The sequence below is a fragment of the Pituophis catenifer genome, unplaced genomic scaffold (genome assembly GCF_029215685.1).
Source record: "Pituophis catenifer annectens isolate HBS135680 unplaced genomic scaffold, rPitCat1.0.hap2 SCAF_50, whole genome shotgun sequence".
NCBI lineage: Eukaryota > Metazoa > Chordata > Lepidosauria > Squamata > Colubridae > Pituophis > Pituophis catenifer.
The window spans coordinates 151971-163306 of record NW_027256930.1 but is presented as its reverse complement, the minus strand read 5'-3'; the positions used below and the strand labels follow the sequence as shown (position 1 = coordinate 163306).

General features: G+C 47.7%; 1 protein-coding gene across 1 annotated transcript in view; it reads left to right on the top strand.

Annotated features, from left to right (window-relative positions):
• The first annotated feature begins 2640 nt into the window (after positions 1-2640).
• Positions 2641-11336, top strand: part of MCF2 (MCF.2 cell line derived transforming sequence) — a 39111-nt gene continuing 30415 nt past the window's right edge. The window contains 4 exon segments of the mRNA XM_070956525.1: positions 2641-2746; positions 7252-7320; positions 8327-8441; positions 8760-8850. Of these exon segments, the coding sequence (XP_070812626.1) occupies positions 2641-2746; positions 7252-7320; positions 8327-8441; positions 8760-8850 (381 nt within the window).

Below are 11336 nucleotides of genomic sequence, written 5' to 3'. Positions count from 1 at the left end.
ACTTGGAATCCTGCATCCAGTTTTGGTCGCCACAATGTCAAAAAGATGTGGAGACTCTAGAAAGAGTGCAGAGAAGAGCAGCAAAGAGGATTAGGGGACTGGAGGCTAAAACATATGAAAAACGTTTGCAGGAACTGGGTATGTCTAGTTTGTTGAAAAGAAGGACTAGGGGAGACATGATAGCAGAGTTCCAATATCTCAGGGGCTGCCCCAAAGAAGAGGGAGTCAAGCTATTCTCCAAAGCACCTGAAGGCAGGACAAGAAGCGATGGGTGGAAACTAATCAAGGAGAGAAGCAATTTAGAACTCAGGAGAAATTTCCTGTCTGTGAGAACAATTAATCAGTGGAACAACTTGCCTCCAGAAGTTGTGAATGCTCCAACACTGGAAGTTTTTAAGAAGATGTTGGACAGCCATTTGTCTAAAGTGGTGTAGGGTTTCCTGCCTAAGCAGGGGGTTGGACTAGAAGACCTCCAAGGTCCCTTCCAACTCTGTAATTCTAATTCTCCAGCCAGCATACATCCCAAAAGTTGCCCTCCGCTAGGTTTTAAAAAGTGGCTGGGATTGGAAAAACGCAAGATTTTTTAGAGGGCACTTCTATTTCGGATATTGGCATAACAAATTTAAATGCTGAAAGGTTTCAAGACTTCCTAATAATCCCGGAATCTTGGGAAATGCAAGAGATGATACTGCAGGAAAATTTTTATTCAACGCTACCCAGCAATCGTGTCAGTCCTTCTCATACAGGTCATTCTCGATTTAACAACAATTCATTTAGTGACCCTTCAAAGTTACAACGGCACCGGAAAAAAGGGACATATGACCGTTTTTCACACTTACGACCATTGCAGCATCCCCACAGTCAACATTTGATCAACATTCCAACGCTTGGCAACCGACTCACATTTATGACGGTCGCAGTGTCCCGGCTGGGATCGCACGATTTCATTTTGCGACCTTCTGACCAGCCAAGTTAAGGGGAGAAATCAGAACCGTGTTACTAATTTAACAACGGCAGTGATTGACTCAACGACTGAGGCAAGAATGGTCGTGAAATGAGAAAAAAGTCAATGTCTCACTTAGCAACAGAAATTTGGGGTTCAATTGTGAGGTGAGGACTACTTGCATTCCATACAGTCACATAAAGTGGGGGGATTTGAGGAATTCTGGGAGTTGTAGTCCACCCCTCTTGAAGGGGCCAAGGAATTCTGGGAGTTGAAGTCCACCCCTCTTGAAGGGGCCAAGGAATTATGGGAGTTGAAGTCAACCCTTCTTCAAGGGGCCAAGGAATTCTGGGAGTTGAAGTCCATCCCTCTTCAAGGGGCCAAGGAATTCTGGGAGTTGAAGTCCATCCCTCTTCAAGGGGCCAAGGAATTCTGGGAGTTGTAGTCCACCCCTCTTGAAGGGTCCAAGGAATTCTGGGAGTTGAAGTCCACCCCTCTTGAAGGGGCCAAGGAATTCTGGGAGTTGAAGTCCACCCCTCTTAAAGGGGCCAAGGAATTCTGGGAGTTGAAGTCCACCCCTCTTAAAGGGTCCAAGGAATTATGGGAGTTGAAGTCAACCCTTCTTCAAGGGGCCAAGGAATTCTGGGAGTTGAAGTCCACCCCTCTTAAAGGGGCCGAGGAATTCTGGGAGTTGAAGTCCATCCCTCTTCAAGGGGCCAAGGAATTCTGGGAGTTGAAGTCCACCCCTCTTCAAGGGGCCAAGGAATTCTGGGAATTGAAGTCCACCCCTCTTAAAGGGGCCAAGGAATTCTGGGAATTGAAGTCCACCCCTCTTAAAGGGGCCAAGGAATTCTGGGAATTGAAGTCCACCCCACTTAAAGGGGCCGAGGTTGACAAACTGGCTTTAGCGAGATCTGTGCTGTTCACCTTGCATCTCTTACCAAAAGGATTTCCTAAGGGGAGGGGAGGCGAGGGGAGGGGAGGGGAGAGAGAACCGGATTCCAGCAAGCTTCCCAAGATATGCTGGGACTGCACTTCCCAGAATCCCCAACGGCCAGCCCAGCTTCGACTTGCCGACCGCCTGCAGCACCGGCCCTCTCTGGAGAGCGCCCAGATGGAGAAGGGCTGATCAGGCCAGTCTAACCAGTCCGACTCCTTGTAAGGCGATTTCCTGGTTCCTTGTTTGCAAATCGCCGGCCGCGCAATGTTGGAACCGGGACCCTCGCAGGGGATGAAGCAACCCGCCTTCCAAGCCCACCCTCGGCCCTTGAATGGAGGGTGGACGGTTCCGACGTGATGCGGGACACGCAGGAAGCAGAAACCGTCCTTTGGGGGGGGGTGTCAGGACTTTGGGGGTGTCAGGACTTTGGGGGGGGTCAGGACCCCCTTTCGGGGGTCTCCCCGCCGCCTTTGGCTCCCCCGCTGGAAACTTGGGGACCGCGGTGCCAACCCCGCGTCTCCATCAATCGCGGAGAGGCCAGAAGGAGGCGCCGCTCTCCATCCAGCTGTGCGCCCCGGCGCTGCAACCGGAGGGGAAACTGAGGCAGGACTCCCTGCCCTGCGGAGCCAGCCGCCCTCGGGCCGGCGCGGGGGGAAGGAGGGACCGGTGGAGGCGGAGTAACCCAACCCAACCCAACCCAACTCAACCCGGCCGGGCGCGCCGCTGCAGCCGCCCCGCAAGACCCACCGCCGGGCCGATGGCTCTGGCCGCCCGGCCGCCCGGCCGCATCTCCGAGGCCGAGATGGCTCTTTACTACCAGCTGCTGCGAAGCGCCGCCCGCGCCGAGGTTTTGGCCGGAGCCGGTAAGCCGCCGGGGGGGGGGGGGTTGGAGGTGGGGAGGGGGGGTTGGAAGCGCATCTCTGCCCGGCGAAGAAAGAAGGAGGGAGACGGGTGGGAGACGGGTGGGTTGCTGTGGGAGAGGGGTAGTTTCCTACCTCGCTTTTCCCCTCCTTTGCATCCCCTGTCTAAAGAGGTTTTGGGGTGCTGCCCCCACCCCCATCAAAGGGAGAGAGAGGGAGAGGAAGAGAGAGAGAGGGAAGAGAGAGAGAGAGGAGGAGGAGGAGAGAGAGGGAGGAGAGACAGAGAAGGAGAGAGGAGGAGAGAGAGAGGAAGGAGAGAGAGGAGGGAGGGAGAGGAGGGAGGGAGAAAGAGAGAGAGTGGAGAGAGAAGGAGAGGAGAGAGAGGGAGGGGAGGAGAGAGAGGAGGGAGGGAGAGGAGGGAGGGAGGGAGAGAAGGAGAGAGAAGGGGGGAGAGAGAGGAGAGAGAAGGAGGGAAAGGAGGAAGAGAGAGAGGAGGGAGGGAGAGAGAGAGGGAGAGAGAAGGAGTGGAGGAAGAGAGACACAGGAGGAGAGAGGGAGAAGGAGAGAGAGGAGGAGAGAGGAGGGAGGGAGAGAGGAGAGAGAGGAGGAGAGAGAAGGAGAGAGAGAGAGGAGAAAGGAACTTCAAGGTTGACACCTGATCCAAGCAGAAGGTGCCCCACACTCTGGGACCCTGGTTGCTTTGTTCTCATCCAGGGGTCCAAGAGGAGCTTTCTTCCCTTTGAGAGGCTGCAGAAGTTTCTCCAGGTGGGAAAAGCAGAGGACATGGCTGGCAAGCAAGGGCCAGCCTACAAAATGGTTTGGGTTTTTTTTTTTGGCTCAGGATGGAGGGTTTATTCCTGGGCAGGAGGTGATGGGGGGGAGGGCGGGGACAGAATGTTAAAAAATTTACAACAGCTGGAATCCTAAAACAACAGCAGCAGCAGCTCATGCGGCAGAAGCAAAGAATTTCACGTCCAGATGTTTTATCCCTTTTTAATTACTCGGTTGCAAATGCCTGAGTAACCTCCAGCAATTTTTCCCCATCCAACTGGCAAGCATCCAGCAATTTCTTCTTCGACCACAGGGAGGTGTGGAAGGTGCTACTTACTTTTCACCCCAAATTAGAGACCCTTTTTTTTTTGCAAACTGGATGAAAATCCAGTTTGACTTGAATTAATTAAAACTCTTCCCCCTTCATTTGGAAACCCATTAGAGGATTAGAGTAGGGAGGGAGGGCCAGGAGGAGGAGGAGGGAAATTAATTACAAATCTTATTTGGCAGCCCAAGGCTGTTAATTTAAGAATCCCAGGGATGGATTTTCCTTAAGATTAATTTTTTTTTTCTCTTTGGAAAGGAGAAAACCTTGAAGATTAATGAATCGTCCTGCAGTTCTGTCTATTTTTCAGTTGTCTCTAGGATTGCCAACTCAATGGGTATACATTGTTGGCTTTGTTTCCAATGGGAGCATCTACTAACTAAACCCACTTGGGCTCTCCCTGGATAATGGCTTTAGCCTTGATTTTATTTTAGCTCAACTTTTTATGGATTTATCAAAGCATAACATACGAAACGGTAAAGAAAAATGAAAATGTGAAATAATGGGAGGAAAGGGGGAAGAGAGGAAAGGGTAGGTTAGAGGGGGAAAAGAAAAGAAAAAAGCATGGAACTTCCAACTCCTTTTGGTGAAATAAAGTAAAGAAATAACATGAAACCTCAACTTTTTACTTTTATATATCGTGGATACTGCAAAATCCCCATTCCCAGCCCACTCCTGGGGGGAAGGATACTGCAAAATCAACATTCCCTCTCCACTCCTGGGGGAAGGATTCTGCAAAATCTCCATACCCTCCCCACTCCTGGGGAAAGGATACTGCAAAATCCCCATTCCCTCCCCACTCCTGGGGGAAGGATACTGCAAAATCAACATTCCCTCTCCACTCCTGGGGGAAGGATTCTGCAGAATCTCCATACCCTCCCCACTCCTGGGGAAAGGATACTGCAAAATCCCCATTCCCTCCCCACTCCTGGGGAAAGGATACTGCAAAATCCCCATTCCCTCCCCACTCCTGGGGAAAAGATACTGCAAAATCCCCATTCCACCCCCCCCTACTCCTGGGGGAAAGATATTGCAAAATCCTCATTCCCTCCCCAATCCTGGGGGAAGGATATTGCAAAATCTCCATACCCTCCCCACTCCTGGGGAAAGGATACTGCAAAATCTCCATTCCCTCCCCACTCCTGGGTGAAGGATACTGCAAAATCTCCATTCCCTCCCCACTCCTGGGGGAAGGATACTGCAAAATCCCATTCCCTTCCCACTCCTGGAGGAAGGATATTGCAAAATCCCCATTCCCACCCCACTCTGGGGCCAGCCAGAGGTGGTCTTTGCCAGTTCACCGAACTACTGAAAATTTCTGCTACCGGTTCTCCAGAACCTATCAGAACCTGCTGGATTTCACCCTTGCTATGAACAGTGCATAGATACACCAGGGGTGCTCTCGCAAATGTCCCAGCCACTTCTACAAACAGCTCAACAGAGAAACATCGATGGGGACAAATTCCAGAAGATCATTTAGAAAAATTGCCACAATTCAACTGCTTCTTTGAGGAAGCAACCCATGGAAACAGAAGAGTCATTGATCAACTCTTGAATGGAACCTTGACTTGGAAAGTTTCTTGGTGTACAGGCCATATAGCTTGTTCCCTATTTTCCAGGGTTTGTTTTTTTTTTTTAAAAAAGGATATAATATTGCTTTTGTCTACAATATTTCAAGCTGTATTGTCTTCCATCAGCCCTGTGGGGAAAAGCTTGGGTTTTTTAAAATTTATTTTCCACTTAGACTGCAGATCCTAGATGTGGGATATTGTTCCATGTATTTATAAAAAGAGCTTTTGAATTTGGAAATGGGGGTTGCATGTTGGACCCTGGAAATTATTTTTGCCTAATATAATAATTATTGTCCAGCCTCGTTAGGCAATAAGGACATCTCATGAGCACTTTAATTGAGAAGTTACATGTCAAAAATGTATATGTCTGATGAGAGTTGTTGCAAATTATTGGATTGTGCTGGCCATCCTCAGGTCTCTGGTGCTGATTGGTTGAATTGAGGTGACATCATGGAATGTTCGGTGTGTTTGGGAAAAAAATTTTGGGGAGGGAGAGAAAAGTGGGGTGAATGGAAAAATGCTTTTGGAGACTGAGAAAAACTAAGGAAACCCAGAAATGAGGATATTGATGGTGGGCACTGAGCAGACAGCGGATTGAGTTGAGTTCAAAAATTGAGTTCAAATTTAAGTCCAGATTTATTTAGTTATGGCGAACCACCAGCAAAAATATATGAAAAGCTCAGAACTGGTGGCCAAATACAAGACAGACAATATAACAAGCATATAAAATCTTTTTAAAAAAAGTAATCCTAAACACTGAAGGAACAGAAAGCTTGAATAAATTACAAGAAAAGAATACAAGACACTGGATAAAATAGAAATGGGGTAAAAAAGGAATGCAGTAAAATAAAGCAAAAGGGAGAGGGAAGGGAGAGGGAGAGGGAGAGGGAGAGAAGGGAAAGGAAAGGAAAGGAAAGGAAAGGAAAGGAAAGGAAAGGAAAGGAAAGGAGAGGAGAGGAGAGGAGAGGAGAGGAGAGGAGAGGAGAGGAGAGGAGAGGAGAGGAGAGGAGGAAAGGAAAGGAAGGGAAGGGAAGGGAAGGGAAGGGAAGGGAAGGGAAGGGAGGGAAAGGAAAGGAAAGGAAAGGAAAGGAAAGGAAAGGAAAGGAAAGGAAAGGAAAGGAAAGGAAAGGAAAGAAGGAAAGGAATAAAGGAAAGGAAAGGAAAGGAAGGGAAGGGAAGGGAAGGGAAGGGAAAGGAAAGGAAAGGAAAGGAAAGGAAAGGAAAGGAAAGGAAAGGAAAGGAAAGGAAAGGAAAGGAAGAAAGGAAAGGAAAGGAAAGGAAAATAAGACTATTGAGAAGGGAAGGGAAGGGAGAGGAAAGGAAGGGAAGGGGAAAAAGGAGATCGGAAGAAGTAAGAGTAGAGATGGACAATCTCTAGGAAGCCAAGATCTACTCATAACAATTGATGGAGCTGAAGGTCATTTCACAAGCGGGCAAAAGTGACTTTTCTTAAATGTGGGTTGTGATTTTAGGCCTTAAGTTCCCTATTTTTGCCTCTCCCTTCCTCCCAATGGCAGGAAAGTTTCAAGGGCAGACCTGTTAGGGGGTTCCCTCTCCCCAGACTCACAATCCTTCACTAAAGACACTCAGACGATCATTAGGAGGGACTTGGAAGATGTTCCACCACACATAAGGAGACAGGATGGAGGAGGAAAAAGGAGAAGGCGGCTAAACTGATTTCCGGAAGATTAGGAAATCAGGGACAAGCTATCGCTTTGCAAGAAACATGAGGAACAAGATCCCAAAATTGCCAAAAGGGAAACTCAAGGACCCCGAAGCCATGATGAGGGTGAGCCGCCCAGCTGGTTCATTCACACCTTTTGCATTGTTGTGTTTCCTAGAATCCGCTGCCCCATCGCGGGCCAAGGAGCTTGGAGATGACCTGAGAAAAGGAATTGCATTTCTTTCTGGTGAGTGTAATCGATATTTTTTTTTTTCTTCATGCCGGTTAGAACAGGGGTCTCCAACCATGGCAACTTTAAGCCTGGTGGACTTCAACTCCCAGAATTCCCTGGCCCCTGGCCAGCTTTGCTGGAATTCTGGGAGTTGAAGTCCGCCAGACTTAAAGTTGCCAAGGTTGGAGACCCCTGGGTCTTTTGAGAGGGGTGGGCTGACTGTCAGAGCACATAGACTTCGTCTTCCAAGAGTCAGTGCAGCTTGAGAAGGAGAGAAATGCATTTCGGAAAGTGGGAAGAAGGTCCATCAGATGACTTGGCCTCTCCAGAGGCTGAAGGTTGAAGGCCAAGCCCTCTGCTGACTCCCTTTTTATGGGTTTCAAGCTGGCTTCCATTGCACAGAAGAGAGGAGGAAGTGGGGGAGGAGGAGGGGGGAGGAGGAGAAGCAGGCATCTCTTTTTCTGCCTTGTTCTCCAGATGTTGAGATTTAATGTACACAAAAATAGATGATGACTTTTGGCTGATTTTGAGATGGCAGGAGAGGACTCGAGTGGGGAGGGGAGATTTCCATTCATCATTGTAGGGACGGAGGAAGAAGGAAGGAAGGAAGGAAGGAAGGAAGGAAGGAAGGAAGGAAGAAAAGAGGGAGGGAGGAAGGAAGAAATGAGAGGGAAGGAGGGAGGGAGGGAAGAAGGAAGGAAGGAAGGAAGGAAGGAGAGATGGAGGGAGGGAGAGAGAGAAGAAGGAAAGGAGGGAGGAAGGAATGAGAGGGAAGGAGGGAGGGAAGAAGGAAGGAAGGAAAGAAGGGGAGAGAGGGAGGGAGGGAGGAAGGAGAGGGAGGGAAGGAAAAAGGAAGAAAGTAGAGGGAGGGAGGGAAGGAAAAAGGAAGGGAGGGAGGGACGGTGGGAGGGAGGGAGGAAGGAAGGAAGAAAGGAATGAGAGGGAAGGAGGGGAGAGGGATAAAATGATAGAATATGGTTTAGTGAGTAGCTTTGAGTCCCTTTTCATTTTTCTTGTCTAGGTGGGAAAGGAAAAGGCAAGGAGTGGATTGTCACCTTTCCTGAAAATCCCAGCTTCAGCCAAGTGTCCGAGGAGGTCATCACAAAAGTTCTAACCTACCTGGCATGGATCCCAAGGTACAACTCTTACCTTAGAGAAGTGAGTGTTTCTCAACGTCAACATGGACCTCATTGCCCAGAATTCCCCAGCCAGCATGGCCGTTGATGATGAATTCTGGGAGTTGAAGTTCAGACCCCTGGAAATTGCCAAGGTTGGGAATCTCTGCTTTAGAATCCCGTTGCGATGAAAATTGCAATGTTTGCCTCTCAAATCAGGTTTTTTTAAAAAAAGACCAAAAAAGGTAGTCTGTTCTGATTTTGCATTTCAGCGTAGATTTGATCCCTGTAATGTTACTTTTGTGCTGTCAATGGATTTTTTTTTTCCTTATCTTCTAGCCAACGCAGACCGGAAAGCAAATTTATTCTTATCCTGGACAGAAGGTTAGACACCTGGATGTCAGTCAAGATGGCTCTTCAAAGAATAGCAGTGAGTTCTTGTGGGCTTTGCCTTCAAGGAATAGAATCGAGCTGAGGGGTCCTTGGTGCCCTCTGAGCTTGCTTGTTTTCTGGGAGATGTTTCCTTAGCCAACTAGAGTCCATGTGTCTTAAGGCTTGCCAAGGTTGAGAAACACTAGTCCATTGGTTCAAACCAGCTGCTACTTTCTAAGGTTCGGATGAAGAGTTAGGTCTCCCATCACTTCGTTTTGCCACATTTTAAATCGGAAAACCTACAGAACTGAATCTATAGGATTCTGTGCTTCTTACTCTTCGGTTGAGTTAGAAAGGCCTTCTGGACTAAAATCGAGTACAGTAAGTGATATTTTTCCCATCAACCATGAATAATCACCTTCAGATCTGCCTGTTCCTACCTACTTCAATTATGTTACAATTATTTCTTCTCCTTCTTCTTCTTCTTCTTCTTCTTCTTCTTCTTCTTCTTCTTCTTCTTCTTCTTCTTCTTCCTCTTCCTCTTCCTCCTCCTCCTCCTCCTCCTCCTCCTCCTCCTCCTCCTCCTCCTCCTCCTCCTCCTCCTCCTCTTCTCTTCTTCTTCTTCTTCTTCTTCTTCTTCTTCTTCTTCTTCTTCTTCTTCTTCTTCTTCTTCTTCTTCTTCTTCTTCTTCTGTTTCTTCTCCTCCCTTGTCCTTCCTTCTCCTTCTTTTTCCACGGCCATATTCAAAGTTGCCAGATGATCCCTCCTGCACTTCTGTCTCATGCCAACTAAGCCACTAACCGTCAACGGTACATGTGTTCTACCAAACTTTCTGGTCTACAAATCACTCAGAAAAAGTTATTTTTTTCCCCCCACTCTGGAAAAGAGACTTCCAGAACTAGCCTAATGCTCTGAACAGGTTGGCTTCTTTGAAGAAGATGCTTCTTCCAAAGAGAAAAGGAACTTCTGCATTCCACCTTAAAAATGCACAGCTGTATTTGGCCACCAAGTGTCTCCCTTTCTCTCCCTCTCTGGGTTTTTTTTTTTTCCCTTTCTCCTTTTCTGCCCTCTCTTTTACCGGTAGCTGGGCCAACAGCCATTCCTCTCTTTTTCTGGCATGTTTGCTGGCTCTGCTTTCACCAGCCTCAAGGAATCAGATTATCCCAATGGGCAGTTTTGAAGGGAAGAAGAGCATCTGATTATGGGCATAGGTCTCCCCGGGTGAAATCCTGGGAAACCCAGCTTGCTGTGACCAGCTGCTGGTGCAGAAACCCAGGGAGAAAGCCGGCTTGATGCTGGAGCCTCCACTTTCGACAATGCCGCATTGACACCAGAGGTCCACCACCGGCGGCCTCGTGTGGGTTGCTTTTGGGGAGATGGCCGAGGCAGGTCCACCAAGAGGCAAGATGTGGTGCCGAAGAAATGCGGTAAGAAGAGCCTGCAGGCTCTGTCATTTTGTGTTCCTTTGCAAAAAAAGCCGGTTGGAAGCCGGGAAAGCTGGTCTTTTGATTCAGCTGCAGGAATCCTGGCTGGGTTTCTTCTAAGGACAAAAAAAAAGGCAGAATGTGGGTGCTTAAGAAAGGAGACAGGAAGGGGACAGGGGAAGCTCCTTGCAGCTGACCTTTCTTTCTTTCCTTTTAATCATCCAAAGTGCTTCTCGGGGGTGATACGGGAAGAAGGCTGGCATCCAAGTTGAAACGTGGTGTGTTGGAAATAATCATCTGACTCTCTCTTTTTACATTCTGCTTTTTTTTACCTCCTGCAAAACATGGATGCATTTGGAATTTGTGTGTGTGTAGAGACATAAAGGAGAGAGAGAGAGAAAGAGAAAGAGAGATGATAGATAGGAGGTGATAGATAGATAGATAGATGATAGATAGATAGATGATAGATAGATAGATAGATAGATAGATAGATAGATAGATAGATAGATAGATAGATAGGAAAGAAGGAAGGAAGGAAGGAAGGAAGGAAGGAAGGAAGGAAGGAAGGAAGGACAAATAGATAGATGATAGATAGGAAAGAGAGACAGAAAAGGGAGAGAGAAAGAGAGAAAGAGGGAGGGAGGGATCAAGAAGGAAGGAAGGAAGGACAGACAGACAGACAGATAGATGATAGATAGATAGATAGATAGATAGATAGATAGATAGATAGATAATGAGAATAGATTGATGTCAGTCCATGAACAGTGAAGGAGATACATGACTGAAACATGCATTCTTCTTTTCAAGGCCTTCTGGACTGGGGGAGGAGGGGGGCGGGTAGAATCCTTAAAAAAAACCAGGCCAGGCCTTTTAAGCTGCTCGTGTAGAAGGTTGCCTGGAATATGTTCTAATTGGCTTTATTATTAGACTTTATTATTCTTACTACTAGAAATAAGCCTATTTTTCCCCCTTGCGGGTCCTCCCACCCCGATGTTTGAAGAAATGGCTTTTTGTTAAAAATAGGGGAAAAAAAAGAAAATTATTTTGGAGGCTGGCTTTGAAAACTTTATTTAGTCTGCCTTGAGGGAAGGGAAATTAGACAAGCAATTGAGGATGGAAT